Source organism: Anolis sagrei, chromosome X, assembly GCF_037176765.1.
Source record: "Anolis sagrei isolate rAnoSag1 chromosome X, rAnoSag1.mat, whole genome shotgun sequence".
Lineage (NCBI taxonomy): Eukaryota > Metazoa > Chordata > Lepidosauria > Squamata > Dactyloidae > Anolis > Anolis sagrei.
Window position 1 is genome coordinate 32992934 of NC_090034.1, and position 23079 is coordinate 33016012.

General features: G+C 45.9%; 1 protein-coding gene across 4 annotated transcripts in view; it reads right to left on the bottom strand.

Annotated features, from left to right (window-relative positions):
* The window catches only part of LOC132781634 (carbonic anhydrase 15-like), a 49695-nt gene extending 27130 nt beyond the window's left edge, over positions 1-22565 (bottom strand). Inside the window, exons 1-2 of one of the 4 annotated variants that reach the window (XM_067473145.1) lie at positions 22351-22565; positions 17498-17860 (exon numbers count right to left, since the gene is read on the bottom strand). In XM_067473145.1, coding sequence (XP_067329246.1) covers positions 17498-17558 — 61 coding nt within the window. In that variant the 5' untranslated portion in view covers positions 17559-17860; positions 22351-22565. Of the gene's footprint in view, positions 1-17497; positions 17861-19817; positions 20211-22350 lie in introns of those variants that run through there. The other 3 variants (XM_067473147.1, XM_067473146.1, XM_067473144.1) reach the window with 3 other exon arrangements.
* Positions 22566-23079: the final 514 nt, after the last annotated feature.

A 23079-nucleotide genomic window follows, 5' to 3' on the forward strand; every position in this document is an offset into this window, starting at 1 on the left:
GAACGAATCAAATCTTGGCATTCAGAGCCTTTAACTGAGCCAAGCTCATGAAAATCCCTCACTCTTCTTTCCCTGATCGATCCATTGTGAAATATTAGCTTTCCAGGCAGGCAGGCAGAGTGGGGACGCAGCATGGATTTACCACAAATAGGTTGGTATAACATGTCAAAGTGGTTTGAGCGTCATACTCTGGCGAACAAGGTTAGTGTTCTCACTCAGCTGTGGAAACCCATTGGGTTATTTATTTATTTATTGTGTCAGAAGCAAATTGAGGATACAGTTACAATATATTTTTTAAAAAACACAAAGTTAAAAACTTGGCATCATACTAGATTTCCTTTCACCACTTAGAGTGCCTCTGGTGTTGCTGTAAGGAGGTCCTCCATTGTACATGTGGCAGGACTCAGACTGCACTGTAGTCCGTGGTCTGTGGTTTGCTCTTCTCCACACTCACATGTCGTGGACTCCACTTTGTAGCCCATTTTCTTAAGATTGGCTCTGCATCTCATGGTGCCAGATCGCAGTCTGTTCATCGCCTTCCAAGTCACCCAGTCTTCTGTGTGCCCACAAGAGAGTCTCGCATCTGGTCTCAGCCACCGATTGAGGTTCTGGATTTTAGTCTGCCACTTTTGGACTCTTGCTTGCTGCGGTGTTCCTGCAAGTATCTCTGTAGATCTTAGGAAGGAGTTTCTTGATTTAAGACGTTGGCATGCTGGCTAGTATCTGAACAGAAGATGGGCTAGAGATGTCAATGACTTAGTCCTTTCATTATGTGCTGCTACTTCCTGGTGGATATCAGGTGGTGCAATACAGGCTAACAGTATAAATTCTCCAACGGTGTACAGCGTAGACATCCTATGATAATGCTGTAATAAGAAATTCAATGCGCAGATTTGATAAATGTGAATTTAATATGATGTGTGGGAATGAATGGAAGAATGGAAGGATGTATGGATGGAGTTAATAATTTTGGAAACACCAGTATAATATTAAGGCCTGCAATGACTAACTCCCTGCTTGCTGCTTGGTGATTAAAACCTGTTAATGAGATCTGAAGAGTAAACTCTGATAAGAATGGGACAGTGATAAAGGAAATGTTTGCAACCTTCCTTATGTTAAGAAGGAAGTCAACACAAGCCTTGTGTTTGTCAACACCAGTCAAGAAGATCATCATGTGGCCAGGAAACTGAAATGGAGCCGGGATGAAAGACGTCTATCATTAATTTACAACTTTGGGAGTACATCAACAGAATATTCCTATAAAAGACTCAGTCTAATAATGCTCAAAACGTGGCAGACCGAGGAGTCTATTCCACCCTACATGCTCTGCTCCACCTGATTGACTGATTAGAACCATGAATCTAAAGCTAAAAGAAAGAGTCATTATTGAATTTCTGGCCAAAGAAGATTGTGCACCTATGGAAATCCATAATCGCTTGAAGAATGTTTATGATTTGGCCCCTTATGGCTTTTACCTGTTTGGACTTCTGAAAGACAACCGATGTTGTTTCAGGTTCAATTATCTGAAGGACATTAAAACAGCTTTAAAATCATGGGTCACAAAGCAAAACCCTGAGCTTTTCCAAAATGGTTTTGCTGCCTGGGTTAAATGATTGAACAAATGTGTACAAATTGATGGTGACTCTATGGAATGGTAGTTTTGCGTAGAGGACAGTTCAGGCTATAATCTATAGCAACTTCTGCTGCTATATGTTAATTCCTAACATTTTTATGACACAGGAGGCAAAACATTTTGACACATCTTCATACAGTCTGCTCATGATTTAACAAGACAGGTCCACTTGGAGTAAACTGTTTTAAAGGACATTTAAAAATAATTAAAAACTACTTTTAGAAGCAAATGTCCAAGCTCAGGGTCAAGAACAGAAGCATCCTAATCTCGCCATTGCATCATTGCAAGAAGTATTAAATGTCAGTCCTTTAACAAACACAGTAGGTTTGACTTTTGACAATTTGATTATTTGCAGGTGAGATGAATGGGGAAATGCTAGGCATCTCCTCCAGCGCCATTCTATGGTCAATTTATGGCATAGTTCTGAAACAAGCACTTTCTTGAAGTTCGGCATCAAAGGCCAACATGAAGCGGTTGGGATGTGCTGGCAGAAAATTGAGTTAAGTGGCAGACACCACTGCTACCAGTTTCATTAAAACTAAACTAATTAGGATCTTAATGGCCCTTTTTAATGCTGCCGTCTTGCCTTTTCAAAGGGGATGGCCCCTTCCTTCATCCAGACATTCTGACCCCCTTAACTGGACTGCTTTTCTCCATCCTTTTTATCTGCCATCTATAAATAATAGATCTGAAGAGCCTTTTGAGTTGAGAGAGCCGCTTGTTGTTCGGGATCCAATATTTGCTTTTCTCCTCTAATTATCCCTTAAACATCTCTATATTTATTTCCACAGCATTCCTGTTACGAGCTGAAGGCAGAAACCAGTAAGTTCTAGTACCTATGGAAAGGAAACCCTTCATTTGGGGATCAGAGTGAAATAGAGCAATTTAAAGCAACTATGGATAGTGAAATCCAGGCCACGGAGAGCAAAATCCGAAGTGTGATACTGAGTCCTGATAAGCAGATACTGGCACCAGCAGCGGGACGCTCGTGGTTCCATGTGTCTGGCAAGATGAAGAAGCTATCGCTCAGTATTTCCCAATCAATAAATCTCACCAAGTTGAAGAAGCCACCAAGGTATTTTATTCAAGTCAACTGAACTGGATACCAGCTTGCAGTAATCTGCCAAAGGAAGTTGAGATTTCATACAGTACAAAACATACATTTTTATGGACAGAAATCCTTTGAATTCCCCATGCCTGCCCCAGCTGGACCTGACTTCGCCGTGATTGGCTGTGATCCATTGACAGTATGGACAGCTAGGAGGCAGGGGCGGCTCAACTCATTACGCGAAGTAAGCATTTGCAGTATAGTTGATTTTGCCCAGGGGCACTCTTGAGGCGCTCTTGGGGGAAAATAGACCTTGACATATGCGAGTTGTAGTTACTGGGATGTATAGTTCACCTACAATCAAAGAGCATTCTGAACTCCACCAGTGATGGAATTGAACCAAATATGGCACACAGAACTCCCACGACAAACAGAAAATATATATCAGTGATTGGGGGGGGGGGGGCAAAATACTGTTTGCTTACCATTGAAAATTGCCTAGGGCCGCCTCTGCTGGGAGGCATTCCCTGCAGAGGCGGGACTGCGGCGCCCACCAGCCAATCAGAGAGAGTTCCCCGCTTCCAACGCAGATTTCTGCTCTCCAATGGCTGACGGGGGGCAGGCTGGTCTGGGAGACAAAGAAGTACAAGATACTTTGAATGAATCACCTTTGTCCCAACAAGGGACAGAACAAAGAGGGGTTATTGTTTCCCATGCATTTTATGGAATGTCTTTGTGTTCATGAGTGGCTCATCAAGGAGGACCCGGAACCTGTGGTGCCCATGTCCATAGTATTTCCTGTGGAGTATTGTCCAAAGTGATAGGATTACCAATCCAGTCCTGGGAAAAGGGGAAATGTCATTGTGGAAGATGGGACATGACTATCTCAGTGTTGGGACATACCATGCCAGGTGATTTTTTTTATTGTGTCAGGAGCGACTTGAGAAACTGCAAGTCGCTTCTGGTATGAGAGAATTGGCCGTCTACAAGGATGTTGCCCAAGGGATGCCCGGATGATTTGATGATTTTATCATCCTTGTGGGAGGCTTTTCTCATGTCCCCACATGAGGAGCTGGAGCTGATAGAGGAGCTCATCCACCTCTCCCCGGATTAGAACCTGTGATCTGTCGGTCTTCAGTCCTGCCGGCACAGGGGTTTAACCAGGTGATGAATGTCTTTGTTATATTCAAGTGGCTGCAAAAGGACAGGCAGCCCAAACCCCAGATTCCTGTTGTGCTCTGTATAGCTGGATTTATGGAACTAGTAGAGATGGGTGATTGAATCCTTCATATGTGGATGTTGCCCAGTAAAATGGCTGGAGGGAATTCCTGGGTCATGAGGTGCTGATGAAAAGTCACCAAAAGGTCTTGATCAGTGGCATATTTCTTCAAAGTTTAATATAAAACATAATATATTAAAAGCACACACAAAAGGGGTTCCATAGGTACCAGGAACTCCCAACGCGGGAACCAGGGGCACCGACAGTGGTGGGGGCTGGTGAAGGGGTTCAAGGAGGTGAGAGGGTAGTTAATATGGGGAAGTGGGAAAGAATAAGCCCCGCTCCAAGGGTTGCTCCTTCCGCAAAACTGGAGTTTTAAAGATAAAAGGTTATTGCTGGCTCCAGCTTGTCCTTGCTGTGGCCCAAGCGAGAGAATTTAATATATTTGACCTGGCAGAGGGGGGGGGGGGGTTGTGCTTGAGAACAATAGGCTGGACTGTAAGCAACTTGTCAATCTAAATTGGAGAAAATTTCATCAAAATCAGCCAACCCATCTCCAACTGCTCCCCACTCGTTGTAGCATTGAGTCACTTGAGTTTCAGTCCAAAAAGACCAGCCATGTAAGTATGACCAAACTCCAAAAAATGGACCCTAGCAACGAGATAGAAAAGATATTCAAACATATACTTTACAATGTCTCCCTCTGAATGACAATACATGATCATGGTGGCAAAATTACTCTATGCCCAATTGCAAAAGGACACCGTGGCTGAAAATATATGATCCAGCCGAGATGGACAAATGGACCATTTTGATTCAGGATCGCACAACAAAGACATTTAATCAAGATTGGACACCATTCATTGCACATTTAAGAGACCGTTGCAGTAGGTCATCCATCATAGCATTTGAAGGATGGTCAATATCCATAGAAGGAAGCTTCAGTTAGCTAGTTGGAAGGTTACATAACAAAGCAATTATGTTTGTATTAACTAAGAGAACAAATATTACCAATGTTCAGGTAGTTGGAAGCAAAACCCCAAGACTCTTTTGAAGCAGGGAGAAAATGGCTAAAACCACTTATTGTTTCCTTGGAGAAGAAGGTTAGCAAAGAATTCCATCTTTAGTGTAAAGAAAAGCCAGGGGTTTCCAGGTCAAAGCACCAGGACTTTTCAATTATGGAACAATAGGATCATCTCCCAGTGCCGCATGCTTCCTTTATCCTTCTGAACTTAGCTGGAGGCCTCTGCAAAGTATTTGGGGGTGGCATGTACTTCAGTGGACAAAGAAAACAGAAACTAGAGAGCATCCCCCGAGGAGCTAGGTCTCACGCTGATACCCTTCATTGTCTAAGAGAGCGTCTATATGGGCAGGAAAACCCGGATTCACCCTGAATTGACTTCTGGCTATCCCAATAGCATTCAATGATTCTCGTGGGTTTTCCAGGGTTCACCCCATTTTTTTGTATTATTATTGGAACAAGTGTCCTTTCTCATGGACCTTATCACATTGGGATATATGCCATTTCTGAGACTCTTTGAACACAATTCTAAACGTGTCCTACCACATGACGCTTGCCCTGTTGTGCCAGTAATCCGTTGGACTCCATCTGCAAAATGTTACCAAAGCAGAGTTCTAACTGTGTCTTTTGATTTCCTGCAATTATACTTTGTTGTGATGTGTGATCAGAAAATCAATAAGCATTCCATCACATAAAATCTTAGGTATTGTTCCACAGGGGACACCTGCTCGGCCCCAAAACCACTGATGTATGGGGTCATGCAGAGCTCATTACTGTCTCCCATGTTGTTTAACATCTACATGAAACTACTGGGAGAGATCATCCGGGGTTTTGGAGTTCAATGCCATCTGCACGCAGATGACATCCAACATTATCACTCCTTTCCACCCACTGCTAAGGAGGCTGTCCAGATCCTGAACCGGTGCTTAGCGACTGTGACAGTCTGAGGGCAAACAAATTGAAACTGGATCCAGACAAGACAGAGGTCCTCCTGGTCAGTCGTAAGGCCAAGCAGGATATAGGGTTAAAGCCTGTGTTGAATGGGGTTACAAACCCCCTGAAGACACAGGTTCACAGCTTGGGACTCCTCCTGGATTCATCAATGAGCCTAGAACCCCAGGCTTTGGTGATGGCAGGGGAGCTTTTGCACAATTAAAACTTGTGTGCCAGTTGCACCCTTACCTTTGAGAAGCTAGACTTGGCCACGGTGGTCTGCTCTCGTTACATCTTGAATAGACTACTACAATGCACTCTACATGGGGCTGCCTTTGAAGTCTGTCCGGAAGCTCCAAGTAGTCCAATGGGCAGCAGCTAGATTCCTCACTGGAACAGTGTACAGAGAGTATACAATTGTGCTACCGGGAGCAATTCAAAGTGCTGGCTTTGACCTATAAAGCCTAAACGGTTCTGGTCCAACTTACCTGTCTGAACATATCTCCCTTTATGAGCCAACTAGAGCCTTAAGATCCGCTGGGGAGGCCCTGCTCTCGATCCCACCTCCTTCGCAAGTGCGACTGATGGGGATGAGAGATAGGGCCTTCTCAGTGGTGGCCCCTTGACTGTGGAACTCCCTCCCCAGTGACATCAGACTGGCTCCATCCCACCTGGTCTTCAGGAAAAAGTTAAAGACCTGGCTTTGTACACATGCATCAGGGGAATATTGTAATATGGAATTCGACCTCAATCTGGCAGTTTTAATAATGACTATGGGAAAATCAAGAAGTATGGAAAATTAAGACTCGGCACTAATTATGTTTTTAATCAGCATTATTGTGTTTATATGTTTTAACTGTTTTATAATTTGATATGTTATATTTATTGTTGTGTGTATGATGAGGCATTGAATTTTTGCCATAACCTGTAAGCCATATAAGAACCAGTTGTGATGGGGTCAATAACTCAGTATGCATCCCATCTGAATACATATGCATCGTCCTAAAACAACATGGGATGCATACGGATATAACCAGATTATATCCCAATGTGATGAGGTCCATGTCTGTTTTACTCCTCGGTCATGCCACAATGGCCCAGATATCTCTTCTAGCCATGGGATTCTCTTTATAGTCTTCCTTGATGCTACTCCTTGCCTTCTAAAGGGATCTAAGGAAATAAATCAAGTCTTTTTGCCTTCATCATGATGCAGAATGCTGTTACACACAGTTATTTGGTTTTTTTCCTCAGTTTGCAAATTGTATCCTTTTGCCCTGCAGCAAGCGACTTTTATTTTGCAATGCAAAACCTGTGTTAACATGCTTTTCAAATTTAAAAAAATCCCTGCGTGAAAATAGGCGCAATAATTTCAATAAGTGGATTAGAAAGATAAATCACACTTTAAAAAAAACCAAGGGAAATGTGAGAAATTGCTGGCCAATCTCCCCTCTCCCTTTCAAATTGGATCCAAACGTCTCCAACAAATATGGAAATCAATACCGTCTCCTTTACTTCCTTCTGGGAAAAGATGGAGCAGAATGATTGATATCTAATAACGGAGAGGCCGCAAGGTAAAACCCGCTCCGTGGAAACTTCTACAGCCTGTGGAGGTGACATTTTAAAAGTAATACTTCTCCAATCCTGGTTCATTTCTCCAGGTGCCTCTCCTGAGTTCACATTGTGATGATGAGGACAAACCCAATGCCTTGGTTTCTTATTATAATTTCCATGTTGGGAGGCGGGTGGAGGGACGAGGCTGTCTGTCCATGAACTGAGCTATTTTACACTTATTACTAGCCTTTCAAAGTAGTGATCATGGATGGTTGAAAGTCATGACCCACAGGGATGACAACACATCTGCCTGGCAGAGCCTTACATTGGGACCAGCAGCAACATCACCAGCAAGGTTCTGCCAGGGCGCTGCTTTTGGCCGGCGAAACAGTGGCAGCAAACTCAAAGTGTTGTTGAACTGGCCACCTGTCTGGCCATCTGTTGCATCAACAGAGTTGCATGGCTAATAATGACATGCCAAGTGGGACCTTCAACAAAATGTTGGATTGTGGAGTGCATCAGAAGGCCAGCCACTCAGCTATGCCCTTTTCTGGGATTCTTCCTTCCAGGGCCCTCAACAGCCACTGAGCATAGCTGCTTCTTAAGGAAGATCTCCGCCACTCTGACCCCCACCCAGAACGACCCCATTCTGCCACACAGGAATGCACAATCCATGCACAATCCACTCCTTGTGCTGCTGAACCACTGACCTGAAGCTTGGCTGAACTGCTGACCTGAAGGTCTTTCCAGCCTAACAACCAGGAGGTGACAACGTAGGCTCCTTGACTTGAAAATGAAGAAAGCACCTCCCCAGAGCAGACCTGTAGCCTGGATTTTGATTAGGGGGGAGCTGAGTTTGATTCGGGGGGGGGGGGGTCTGAGTGGAAGAGGGTCTACCCTAGCAAACCTTTTGTATCGTTACCCCAATACCCCCATGCATATGGGATATATTGAGCATGGTGATCAGATCATGATATGAATAAACATAACAGTTTAAATAATGTGCCAGTAAGGCCTTCTCGGGAACCACCATGAGAATTGGGGGGGGGGGGGCTGAAGTCCCTCAAGCCCCTCCCCCCCCCCCCCCCCCGGCCACATGCCTGCCCCAGAGCCAGAGATGAAGCCAGAAATGAAAGCAGAAGCCTCTGCCTTCATTTGTGTTTCTGTGTCTCATTGTTTATGATTGTAAAGGTATTGAATGTTTGCCTATGTATGTAAATGCTGTAATCCACTCTGAGTCCCCTAGGGGAGGGGGTGGAATATAAACAAAGTGTATTGTTGTTATTGTTGTTGTTATTATTATTATTATTATTATTATTATTATTATTATTATTATTCCAATGGACTTCCAGCATATTCTATGATCAAACACCTCTGACCAATCATGAGTTCTTCCTAATGTTTAAGTAGATTTGCTTTTCCTACCATTTGTTTTCATTCCATTGTCCTACGACCTTGTCACATGAGGAAATTTCAGCGTCCTAGGACGCTTATGCCTCAACTGAGACATGGAGCCCCGTGGCTCAACTGGGGCAGCAGCATTCTTCAATGCTACATCTTCAATACAGGAGCCTCCCCGTGTTACATTAGGAACAACAGAGCTACCATGGGGGGAAGCTGCACAATGACGCTCCCCCACGTGTGATGGAGAAGCATTAGCTGCCGGTGAGGCGGGGTTTGGGGCACGGGCTTGCCCTGCTACCCCCCCCCCCATTTGCCACGGAGGCTGGTGAATCAATCTGGACGACCTCATCAATGTGATGAGGTTCCTAGTCTCCAGAGTAGCAGAGAATAAGCTTGACCCCTACCCAATGTGACATCCTTTCAAACATTTCAACGTGGCTCTCATGTCCCCTCTTAACCTCCTTTTCTCCAAGCCAAACATAGCCAATTCCTTAAGCCATTCCTCATAGGGCTTGGTTTAAGCTTTGATCATTTTGATTGCCCTTCTCTGGACATCTTATTTATTTTATTTATTTACTTTATTTGTATACCGCTCTTCTCAGCCCTTAGGCGACTCAGAGCGGTTAACAGCAACGGTTTCAGTATACAGAATACAAGATTATTAGGTATTTAAAAGCAATCACATAACAAGTTAATTAAACAGTAAACATCAATACAACAGTATATCAATACATCAATATAACAAATCCATCAGATCTCATCACTAGAATTAGAATCCAGTCTCGTTATCCATTATTCCATGTTCCGCTAATCAATCAATTGCACTGCTTAGTCAAATGCCTGTTCAAACAGCCAGGTCTTCACTTTTCTCCGGAATGTCAGTAAGGAGGGGGCCGATCTGATGTCTGCAGGAAGGGCATTCCACAGCCGAGGGGCCACCACTGAGAAGGCCCTGTCTCTCGTCCCCGCCAGGCGTGCTTGTGAAGCTGGCGGGACCGAGAGCAGGGCCTCCCCAGACGATCTTAATGTCCTAACTGGTTCATAGGAGGAGATGCGTTCGGACAGGTAGATCGGGGCAGAACCGTTTAGGGCTTTAAAGGCTAATGCCAGCACTTTGAATTGTGCCCGGTAGCAAATTGGCAGCCAGTGGAGCTGGCGCAACAGAGGAGTTGTATGCTCCCTGAGTGCCGCTCCTGTTACCATCCTGGCCGCCGATCGTTGGACCATTTGAAGCTTCCGAGCAGTCTTCAGAGGCAAGCCCACATAGAGAGCATTGCAGTAGTCTATACGGGATGTGACTAGTGCGTGGACTACCGTGTCCAAGTCAGACTTCCCAAGGTACGGGTGCAGCTGGCGCACAAGTTTAAATTGTGCAAATGCTCCCCTGGTCACTGCTGAAACCTGGGGTTCCAGGCTCAGCGATGAGTCCAAGATCACACCCAAGCTGCGAACCTGCATCTTCAGGGGGAGTGTAACCCCGTCCAACACAGGCTGTAACCCTATCCCCTGTTCGGCCTTGCGACTGACCAGGAGTACCTCTGTCTTGTCTGGATTCAATTTCAATTTGTTCGCCCTCATCCAGACCATCACAGCAGCCAAGCACAGGTTCAGGACCTGAACAACCTCCTTAGTAGCAGGTGGAAAGGAGTGACAGAGTTGGACATAATCCGCGTACAGATGACATCGTACCCTGAAACTCCAGATGATCTCTCCCAGCGGCTTCATGTAGATGTTAAACAACATGGGAGACAATATTGAACCCTGAGGAACTCCACAAGACAATGGTTGTGGGGTTGAACAGGTGTCTCCCAATAACACCTTCTGGGATCGGCCCTCGAGGAAGGACTGGAGCCACTGCAAAGCAGTACCTCCGAGGCCCATTCCCGCGAGGCGTCCCAGAAGGTTACCGTGGTCGACGGTATCGAAGGCCGCTGAGAGGTCCAGCAGAACTAACAGGGACACACTCCCCCTGTCTAGTTCCCGGCACAGATCATCAACTAAGGCGACTAAGACTGTTTCAGTTCCATGTCCCGGCCTAAAGCCAGACTGTGCCGAATCCAGATAATCCGTATCTTCCAAGAATACCTGGAGTTGTGAGGTAACCACACGTTCCAAGACTTTGCCCAAAAAGGAGAGGTTGGAAACTGGCCGATAGTTGTTGAATTGAGTGGGGTCCAGTGATGGTTTTTTCAACAGTGGTTTTATTATAGCTTGTTTTAAGCTCGTTGGAATGTTGCCTTCCCGAAGGGAGGTATTAACCACCACCGTTACCCACTTGGCCAATCCCCCTCTGGCTTCCTTTAAAAGCCAGGATGGGCAGGGGTCTAGGATGCATGTGGTAGGCCTCATTCCTCCAAGTATCTTGTCCACGTCCTCGAGTTTCACAAATTGAAACAAATCCATCAAAATCGGACAAGCAGATGCTCCAGTTACATCCACAGAGACTGCCGTTAACATGGTGTCCAGACCAGAACGGATCAAAGCGACTTTGTCTGCGAAGAATTGAGCAAAACCTTCACAGCGAGCTGCCGAGTTGTCAGGGCTCCCATCCTGAGAGGTGGAATTTAAAAGGCCTCTGACAACTCAAAACAGTTCAGCCGGACGGTTCTTCACAGACGCAATAGTGGCTGCAAAGAAAGACTTCTTTGCAGCCTTTATTGCAGCGGCGTATGCCCTCAGAAAGGTCACAAACCGTGTTCGATTTGGCTTGCTCGGGTCCGAACGCCACATGCTCTCTAGTTCCCTCTTCCAGCTTATTCATACCTTTTTGGAATTGGTTTGCCCAGAATTATTCCAGTGAGAAGTTCTGACGAAAGCAGAACAGAGTAGAATTATGACTTTGCACAATCTAGATATTAGACTCCTGTTGATGCCACTTAGATTCACATGGGTTGTTGTAGGTTCAAGCTGTATGGCCATGGCAGGCATCCTCAAAGTTTGTGAGGTCACATGTTCTAATGATTCTTCTACTTCTGCCAACTTTGGGGTTCACTCAATATGGTTGATACCTCTCGTTCTTCTGGTTGTTTTGGTCTCGTAAGCAGCAAGACTTATGTTCTGAATATCAGAGGCAAGCAAAAATCATTCCAGAAGCACAATGATGTATTCAGGAAACAAATCGGTTGGGAAAGAAGTCATAACCATAAAATAGGTTCCAGGGTTTTAAGAGAAAAGCAACACCATGGTCTTTGCTTTCCATGTTTCTACATTGGGAACCTTCTGTGAATATTGGCACAATACAACGACGCTTTCTTTGATATGTTGCAAAGCCATAAAGTCCGGTCGGATAATTATTCCCCGTGATATGCATTAAGCATTAATAATGCAATTCCAGTTCTCATTATCTACATTTTAAATTAGGAGTGGGCATGTTTCAATCTGCAGGAAAAAGACCAAGTTGGCACAACATGCAGTCAATATTTGTATCCGTCTCCTGTCTCCCATCCCCTCCCCCCCCCCCCCCCGCCCCGAACCCAGGATATGATTGGGAAAAAGTAAGCAGGATTTGCTAGGTCCTCCAGCTTGACTCGATGATAAGGGGAAGCATACCAAAGAATCGCTCTGGAAAACCTAACAAATTCCTAGAGATACCATGGTAAGTAAAACTGCAGATATGGCTCCCGCAGTTGCAGGGATGTTATATTAAAAGTCGACATTCCTTGACACTTCCAATGTCGTCCTACTCTGCTTACATGGTGCCATGGTTGGAACTCCCACTGGATCATCGTGAAACAACATGATGCAATAAAGAAAAATCCCTCTGTGGCATTCAACCTTTCTGGGCCGACACAACGGAAGCATTGGCGCGTACTTCCATATCACCAACTCAGTGCCCCATTGACCACAGCTCTAAATGCTGCTCTCTGGTCTCTCCGCTACCACTTAATGGCACACAGCATTAACATGAGCTAACCTTTCGGGCACTTTGGGTCTTCTAAAAAGCCTTCCAGCCCTTTACAGAAGGAACCCATGGAAATCCGCGGGATTATACTGGACAGGCTCCAGCAGCAACAGCGGCCGATGGCTGGCCTTCTGCCCATTTGCTTGCTTTAAATAACAGCCCTCGACGTTAAAAAAAAAAAAACAAACAAACATCCAGGCTGGCAGCAAAAAGGCACACTATCCAGTTGGAAGGGCTTTCTTGCCGAGGCCTACATCGAACGGCGCTCCGCAGGAGACGCCTTGCACTTGAACGTCATTCCATCCACCCCTCCATCCCTGGGCAGTTGCCAACTTTGGACCTCTGATAAGGGCGCAAATCGATTCCTTGCCAGGCTGAGCACTTGCTGAGGCCAGAACCAAGGCTCACGCATCAAAAGACCACTCAAATTGCTAAAAGGGCAATGCCTGCAAAGAGCCAAGGAAAAACTGTGCCGTGTTCCAATTCTGTTTCAAAGATGACTGGGGACTGGGGAATGTGTGGCATCATTTCAATATGCTCTTTAAATGGTGCCACCAAATGGTGGCGGTGGAGGAGGAATACCACACAGTTCATGCGCCAACTTCCCTTTCTCTTTCATTGGTAAAACCATGGATTTCATCAGGTTTTCTCAAGCAAGGAATGAACAGAGTTGGTTTTGCCCATTCCTTCCTCTGAAATAGAGCCTACAGCTCCCAGTATTTGTCGGTAATCTCCCATCCAAGTACTAACCACCCTGAATCCCCATCGGGGAGATACAGCGGGACATAAATAAAGTATATTATTAGCAATGGCTGACGTTCTGACCCTGCTTAAATCCTATGATCAGACCACATCTGGCACTTTTAGGGTATTTAATTTTGGACCACAACTCTGCAGACCAGGGTTCAAATTCCTGCCCAGCATAATAGCCCACTCAGTGAGTTTAGCCAAGTCACACTCTCTCAACCTCAGAAGAAAGAAAAGGCAAACCCCCTCAGATTAGAACTTCATGATAAGTTGGCCATAGGGGTGCCGTAAGCAGCTTAGTCTTGAGTGAGCAGTTAAGACCCATTAAATTTACAAAAGACCTGTTCTTGGTGGTGATAGATTACAACTCAGCCTCCTACGTTTGGCATCCCTCCTTTGGGATGTGGCAATGAGGGCTGTCAATGACGAACAGCTGTACTTCACACTCCACAATACCATCGCCAGGGAGCATTCTCAACCTCACTGCCATCGTCACAAAAAGACATAATAGCCATGCCCACTGAGCTAACTATGCAGTTATGAGTCACTGTGCGATCATCCAAATTCATCATCTCATGCTACAGGGAAGGCAAGTTCTACATTACCCATCAGAGGCGCAAAGCTGGCACTGGCGGATGCAACGGAAAACAAGATGGCCCCTTCCTCAAAGTGACTTTCTTCCTAATATTTAAACATGGCTGTCATGCCCCTCTCAGCCTTCTCGTCTCGAAGCTGAACAATACCCAGCTCCCTCAACCACTCCTCGTAAGGCTTGGTTTCCAAATATTTGGTCATTTTGGTCACCATTTTCTGGACACCTTTGACCTTGTTCATCTCAATATTGACTTTTGTTGCTCAGAACTTGACACTGGTCTATTCCAGGAGAGGAAGTCTCACCAAAGCAGAAAAATGGGACTATGACTTCTTCCTATAAAGCCCAGGAATGGGCAAAACCAGGCGGGGGCGGGATACAGCCCCTTGGGCTCTTTTCTCAGGCCCTCCTCTCTCTCTCCATCTTATCCTTCCTTCCTTCTCTCTTTCTTTCCTCCTTCCCTCTTTCTCCTTCCATCCTTCTTTCCCTTCCACTCTTTCGTCCTTCCTTCTTTCCTATCTCCTTCCCTCTCTCCCTTTTTCTCCTTCCTTCCTTTTTGTCTTTCCTTCCCTCTTTCCTCCCTCCTTCCCTTTCTTCCTCCCTCTATCCTTCTCTCCTTCCTTCCTCCTATCCTTCCTTCTTCCTTCCATCCTTCCCTTCCACTCTTTTGTCCTTCCTTCCCTTTTGTCTTTTCTTGCTTCTCTCTTTCCTTCCTCCTTATCTCCCTCCCTTCCTTCCTTACCTCTCTCTTTCTCCCTCCCTCCATCCTTACTTCCCTTCCACCATCTCATTCTTCCTTCCTTCCTTCCTTCCTTCCTTCCTTCCTTCCTTCCTTCTTTACTCCCACCTTCCCTCTATCCCTCTTTCTCCTTCCTTCCCTTTTGTCTTTCCTTCCTTCTTTCTTCCTTCCCTCCCTCTCTTCCCCCTCCTTCTTTCTCCCTCTCTCCACTCCCTTCCACCCTTTCATGCTTCCTTCCTTCCTTCCTTCCTTCCTTCCTTCCTTCCTTCCATCCATCCATCCATCCTTCCTTCCCTTCCACCCTTTCATCCTTCCATCCTTCCTTCTCTCTTTCCTCCCTCCTTCCCTCTCTCCCTCTTTCTCCTTCCTTCCTTCCTTCCTTCCTTCCTTCCTTCCTTCCCTTTTTGTCTTTCATTCCTTCTCTAGTTCCTCCCTCCTCCCCCTCTCTCCCCCCATTCCCTTCCACCCTTCCTTTCTTCCATCCTTTCTCTTCCTTCTCTTTTTCCTTCCCCCCTTTCCTCCTAGGGGATGTTTAGCTGGGAGGAGAGATGGTAGAGTCCCCTCAGGGGACAAAAAAGTGTTGTTATTTTAAAAAGTGTTGTTATTATTATTATTACTGTTATTATTACTGTTATTGTTATTGGAGAGAGGGAATATGAGAACCATGTTTCAAGATTTGAAAGGATGTCCCATTGAGGAGGAGGAGGAGGGGGAAAATTGACTTTCTGCTGTGAGGTCTGTTGGAAACTAGGCAAGTGGAGTGTATATATATCCCTGTGGAATAATGTCCATGGTGGGAGAAAGAACTCTTGTCTGATGGAGGCAAGTGTGAATGTTGCAATTGGCCACCTTGATTAGCATTGAATGGCCTTGCAGCTTCAAAGCCTGCATGTGAAAAATGTTTGTTGGGAGGTGTTAGCTGGCCCAACATTGAAATCCACAAGCATGTGGACAATTTCAACAGAAAGAAGGAAACAATGAAAATGAACAAAATCTGATTACGAGCATTACAAAAACTCTAGAATTGGGACAGTAAATGGAGCCCCCAGTGACGCAATGGGTTAAACTCCGTGCAGGTAGGACTGCTGACCGAAAGGTTGTCAGTTCGAATCTGGGGAGCAGGGTAAGCTCCCGTCTGTCAGCTCCAGCTTCCCATGTGAGGACATGAGAGAATTACATGTTTTAATTGTAATTATTATTTGTTGTCAGCATCGAATGAATGACTGTTGTGAAGCCGCCCTGAGTCCCCTCCCCCAGGGGTGAGAAGAACAGGATGCAAATATGCAAAATAAATAAAATAAATAAATGAGAGAAGCTTTCCACAGGATGGTAAAACATTCGGGCATCCCCTGGGCATCGTCCTTGCAAACAGTCAAGTCTCTCACACCAGAAGCAACTTGCAGTTTTTTCAAGTCACTCCTGACATGAAAAATAGGACAGTAAATAAAGAGCAACACTCAAAAAACAGGGGAATTCAAGACAGGAAACAATCAGGGCCAGCTAACACCTCCCAACCAAGGATTCCCCAGGCAGGAAGCAGCTAGGCTTTGAAGCTGCAAGGGCATCACATGCTAATCAAAGTGGCCATTTGCACCATTCACACCTGCCTCAAGCCGACAAGAGTTATTTCTCCCACTCTGGACATTATTCCACAGATATACAAACCCCACTTGCCTAGTTTCCAACAGACCTCACAACCTCTGAGGATGCCTGAAACAGATGTGGGCAAAACGTCAGGAGAGAATGCTTCTGGAACATGGCCAGAAACCCCGAAAACTCACAGCAACCCAGTGTTTTTGGCTATGAAAGCCTTCAACAACACATCTATACTTTTGTTGCGAAAAACATGGGTTTTTTGTACACAATTTGCATAGAAGAAGCCCTGATCTACAAAAGAGTCTTCTCAGTTGGAGATTTTGGCACATGGTTTTCAGCACAGAAAATAGTATCCCTGGACAATCAATATTGTTTCCTGTGCCATGAATGGCCCAGACCATCCTGTCTTCTGCACAGAACAAGGCTCTTTTCTGCACACAAATCCCCCTTGCGGATTTGTCACAGAGTGAGCCCCAAACTTCAGACAGCCTTTTGAAAAAGCATTTGCAAAGAGTTTTCACGGCAGGCTGAACATTGTCCCTTGAGCACAGAAGTCCTACCTTGGCACTCTTGAACCCAAGCCTTTCCACAGATGGCATTCTCATTGGCATCTCCCAGCCTTCGCTGTTGAAGACTCCATTGAAAAAACCATCCAGAGGCACCGACAAGAGGAGACTTTCCCTTGCAGGAAACTTCTGGCAACCAAGCTGTTCCTTGCAGTGCCCGCCAAAGCATGGTACTTAATCAGATTTGACACCCCTGTGGCCAAGGACAACAAGGACAGCCACTTCTTTGCAATGGGAGTATGTCCTGGACGAGAGGAACGCTGGGAAGATGTTGCATGCAGTACCCAAACCTGGGGGGCAAATGGACGACCCCAATGCAGCCTGCGGCAAGATATGCCAAGAACCTGGCAATGAGTTAGCTAAGGACCAATGAGTGGGCCAGGGACCCACAGGTGTATGGTGGCACAAGACAATCTAGATTCTGCTACCTAGATGGGTTAGTCCCACAAACATCCCTCCTCTCTCCAAAGAAATGGAAGGGTCCTTATGCTCCCCACATCCCTGAGGTTCAAGCCACAAATCCCAGTGACTCCATGGACCCACTCACCTGCTTGGAGGACCAACGGCAAGGAGGCAAAAGTTATCCCAAGAAGAAGCGGGATCCTCATGGTCACCGGATGGATCAGGGACAGTTCAGCACACCCCAGATTGCTCTGAAGATCCACCAAGGAGGGTTTGCCCCTGCCTACATTGGGAGGCAGAGATGCCCCACCGCCCGCTGCTTCCTCCTCCTCCTCCTCCTCCTCCTCCTCCTTCCTCTGACCAGAGGAGGCTTTTCAAGCCAGCCACTGCTGTCAAGACAAGCGGAGGAGAATCCAAAGCTCCAGACCGTGCGCTGGCTGCTGTTAAATATTCATCACAAGGAGACCGGGATTGAGTCTTTAACTCCTTCTCTCCTGAGAAGAGGCCACTGAAACAAAAGCAAGCAGAATGAGCAGAACAACCAGGCAAGGGGGTAATTTGGCTCCCCCTTCCACACAGACACATCCCACCAACCTGGCACCCTCACTGCCCCCCAACCAACCATAAGTCGGCACTCAAACAAGTCCCTTTCTGGGACTCCAGTGCTCAAAATCCACCAAAGCTGAAATGCCAGAGATCTTTCCCAAACAACTGCTTGTTTTCGAAAGTCTCAAACCTGGATTGGGGTCCTTTTCACACTAGACAGTTGTCGAGCTATAATCCCACCACATTTGCTATGACGGCAACTGGTATTTACAGTTTAAGGAAGAGTATTGTGACTGCTCAGCTGGCAGTGTCTCACCAAACTACAAATCTCCCTCAAAGTGTGGCCAGTGTAGTTACAATGAACTGTGTTGTCATTGTGTAGAGTGAAGAAGCCCCTTCTTTCCAGTTCCTTGGCCTTCCCCATCCTAGAATTATACTACTGAACTTTGATCCCACTTGATGTGGGGAGTTCCAGTTCTCAAGGCCTGGCCCAGCCATTCCATTTTTTTTTTTTTTTTTTTGGCAGAGGGGGGGGATCATATCCAGGCAGCACTGAGTTCTTTCCATGAGACCTAAAGGACTGCATAAACATTATCATTTGGAACATGTTAAGTGCTGGGTTTTTTTTGGCGTGTGTGTTATTGTGGCTTCTAGAAGCATTAAATACCCTGCAAAATCAGTGCTTTGAATGCGATTGTCCTGCTTCTTGGCAGGGGGTTGGCCTGGATGGCCCACGAGGTCTCTTGCACCTCTATGATTCTATGAAAGTCTTCCTCTATACAAGCTGGCTGCTTAGTCATCTCAGAAGTTGCCTGTCCTTGTTGGCTCAGGCAAAAGCAAACTGCTGCAGAGTCTCCAAGCTATTCAATCACTATTTCCACTTTTTAAGTTGTTTTCAAAATGTCCCAGCGTCTGACGCCTCCTCCTACCTTCACCTTCAGCTTACCTCAATTATGGCAAAATGAGTCCCATGTGTCAAAGTAGGGAGAGAGATAGGGATGGAATTTGAGCCTTTCTGGTAGGCTCAGGCCTTTCCTGGTCAGTTGCAAGGCTGAACAGAGTATAGGGTTCCAGCGTGTGATAGATGGGGTTACACTCCCCTTGAAGGTGCAGGTTCGCAGCTTATGAGTCTTCAGGTTGTGATAGTGGCTGGGGGGCTTTCGCACTATTAAAACTTGTGTGCCAGTTGCACCCATACCTTGGGAAGTCAGACTTGGCCACGGTAGTCCACACTCTCATTACAATCAGGATAGACTACTGCAAAGCACTCTACATGGGGTTGCCTTTGCAGACTGTTCAGAAGCTTGAAATAGTCCAATGAGAGGCAGTCAGGTTAATAACTGAGGTTGAATACAGGGAACACACAACTCCCATGTTGCACCTGCTCCACTGGCTGCCAGTTTGCTACTGAACACAATTCAAAGTGCTGGCTTTGGCCTATAAAGCCCTAAAAGACCCCAGCCCAGTTTACCTGTCCAAACGCATCTCCCTCTATGAACCACTATGGAGACTAAGATCTTACGGGGAGGCCCTGCTCTCGGTCCCACCACCATCACAGGTGTATTTGGAGAGGGCCTTCTCAGTGATTGCCCCTCAGCTATGGAACTCCCTCCCTGGCAAGATTAGATCAGCCCCCTCCCTCCTGTCCTTCAGAAAGTTGGTAAAACTTGGCTGTGGGACCAAGCCTTTGGGACAGTACAACAAGGTAATAATTTGGTATGGCTGGTTTGAGATGATTTTTAACAATTTGATTTAAAAGTGGATACAACTGATTTTAATGTTTGTGTATATTTATAGTTTGCTTTTATTCTGGCACTGAATGTTTGCCATATTTATGTTGTGCTCTGCCCTGAATCCCCTTCGGGGTGAGAAGGGCAGAATATAAATGTTTTAAATAAATAATAAAATAAAAAGCAAACCTCTGCAGCCCCTCCCAGCTTGAGTGGTGTTCTTCATGAATAATTCTTACCACCTTGACCATATGCTGATATGGTCTGGACACACACTTGTCCCACTTTTCATCTATGGGGCTTTATAAGACCTAGCCAGCCTTGGAAGTACGCCTGAAAAACAGAATATTCAAGTCACCATCTCCATTAGGCATTTGGGGCAGGAAGCAAAATTATGAGCTTTGGTGATAAGTCCAAAAGGAATCAATGGCCTTAGGAATGGAAAGGGACTCGTCTGTCCCTCCAGTGTTCACTGCACTGCAATTCAAAGCAAATGTGTTTAGGATTGAGCTGTGAACGCCATTAGCTTGAAACTCAACCTGGAAAGATCTAGTTGCTTAATAGAACTTCCCTCTCGGGCATACTTGCTATAACCATCGATTCTCAGAGCATTTTTTGGAATGAATGCACCTGGATGTCACTTGAACTGCCATGACTCACTGCTGTGACATCCTGGGAGTTGTAGATTGCCAAGGCTGGATGGCCATCTGTCCGGAGTACTTTGATTGTGCTTTTCCTGCATGGCAGGGGGTTGGACTAGATGGCCCGTGCGGTCTCTTCCAACTCTGTTATTCTATAATGTTTTGATTCTAATGCACCAGCACTCTTTGGCAAAGGAGGATCAAGACCTTGTCAAACTACAACTCCCAGGATGCTATTGCTTTAAGCCATGACGATTCAAGTGGCATCAAATGGCATTCATTCAACAGTGTTGATGCACCCTTGGAGCACCTTTCCGGTCCCTCCACTCATTGACCCAAGAAGCATTTTAAGACAGCAGGCAGTCATCTTGATCCAGATCTAGCTGCATTCATATCCATCAGGAGTGGGTCTTTTGTTCAGCTAATGGATCTAAAATATTCATTTAAGATAAGTTCAACCCTCATTTCATGAATAGGTTAGTTCAAAAAGATGTATTGTTCTCAGTCGTAGGAAACCCCATCAATTTTGTCCAGATACTTTGATAGCAGAAGGGAGGGCCTTCAGTGTCGTCTGGGAGACCCATGCAGCCACCTCCCACTTTGGACAATTGCCCAGCCCATTCAAGGCACTGCTTTTCACCTTCTTTAGCTAAGGTTTCCAGAGCTGAGGTCGTGACCCTGAATATCTAGGCCTCGGGGAGGAAAATCAAGGCGAGAGTGCTGCCTTGAAAAGTGTGTCCATACAAGAGGCAGGCTCTCAATGCTCCTCCGGCACTTCCCTCCTCATCACATTCCTTCAGCATGGTGGATAATGAAATAATCCATTTCTCTTTGCTTTGGGGGCTGTTGGGTTTACTTTTCTGGTTTTGCAACAACCATTGGAAGCAAAGCTATTTAAAAGACCCAATATGAAAGGCTACAAAAAGCAGAAGGCGGGGAGAGTTGAAATGAAAACCAGAGCCTCCTAATGATGCCCTGGAGTGTTGTGTTGGGAAATACAGGCTTAGAATAATCCGGAGAGGTCTGACAAGTGGGGAAAAATCCTGACAGCTTCCTCGAAAGCAAGACAAAACAACTTCGAGGAAGGACAGGGAGGGGTTCCCCTGCCCACCAGTTATTCAAAACTAGCAGAGCCATTTCCAAAAGTCCCTAGAGCCATTTTCAGAGATCTTTGTTCAAAGCAAGAAGTGCCTGGTGTCCTCTTCAGTTCCTGTTTTCCAAAAGGTCTAACTGAAAATGCCCCAGGGTTCCCAAAATGATCCCAGTGCATCTTCATGTCTCCTAGAGGGCATCTGGGACAAAAGATAGGGGTGTTGTTGTTTTTTAACCACCCGAGATCTATATGTGGTCATCAGCTGGCACCACCTCTGCTCTAGAGCTTGCGACCAAAGAGTATGACTTCAGCCTCACCACTGAATGACCAATAAGAACCAGTAGCAGTTACTACATAACCCTGCCTGAATGGACAAGGCATCATCAAAGAGCCATGTCTACAAGCCCAGTCTTCTGAAATCGTTCTCCATGGCCACCCTCCAAAGCTCCAGTCCTCTGAGGCTATTCTCCAAGTCTTCCTCCAATGCTTAGCCTTCTGAGGCTTCTGGGAGTTGTAGCCCAAAATACCAGAGGGACCAAATTGTGGTCAAAATTTTGAAGGAGCTTTCCATGGTGCTGAGACATATCCGCAACCTTGGATCACTTCTTTTGACTTCAGAAACATCTCCCAAAGGGATGCAACACCTCCTCCAGATCCCGGTGCTTTAAATAATGTCTATATTGTACACGTATACATCAATACAATTTATTTAGCTGTTAATCATAACATCTCTGTTATATAAGGGCAGCTTAGAAGAATCTGAGAAATGGTAAAAACACCGATGGGATGAGTTAAGAGAGCAAAACAAGCTCAGATCTACCCAGTTATATCATCAAGGCTGGCCCTTTGTCAAGTAACTAACCAGATGTGTCAGACTACAGCTCTCATCATCCCCAGCCAATGAAATGGGAACATTTTGGCACTGGAGGATGGGGAGACAACTGGAAAATAACCTGAAACAAACTCCTCGAGGCCCCACAGAACTTACCTTTCTGGAAGTCGCATTGAAGAGGTGGAAGAGCTCACCCAATTGGAGGTGTACGAATTCTGCTTCATGATAGTTTTGAAGCATGATGGCCTGGCATCTGGACTTTGTGTCCTTTCCTGCTGAAAGGCTCTTTTGTGCCCGCTATGTTGGGGGCTGGCCATTTTTGCAGCTGCCCTGAAAGTGAGACAAAAGCCTTCTTTTGAGAGCCTGGAACCCCACCTCTCAGCTGGCCGGGTTGACAGCAGCCAACTAGTTCAAGGCTCACCAATTGATCTCTCTTGCTTCAATACAATGGGGTCACTAGCCTCACTGAGTGTCCTTCAAAAAATCCTCTCAAGCCACTCGTGATGCATTTTTCAGGGAGCAGCCTTTTAACTGAGCCTGGTACTGGGCTCAAGATTGCTGCTGGAATCTCTATGGTTTCAGAGGGGATCATTCTCAGGCCTATATGGTATTATGTGTGAAAAGAACCTTGGGGACCTATGTTGGCCATGGTTGTCCGAGTAGGATAGTCTTCCAAGATCAGTGTACTGGTGGGTCCGTAGATGACTGTGGATCCCTATTCTTGATCTGCATCTTCTCCCGCAGTGAGGGCATTGGTTTCCAGGTGGAAGGCGGTCTCGGTTGGGGTTGGCTTGACGCACCTTCGTCTTGGCACATTTCTCTCTTTCACCCTACATTAGTGCTCCTTCAAATTCTACAGCACAGCTGGTTACAGCTGACCTCCAG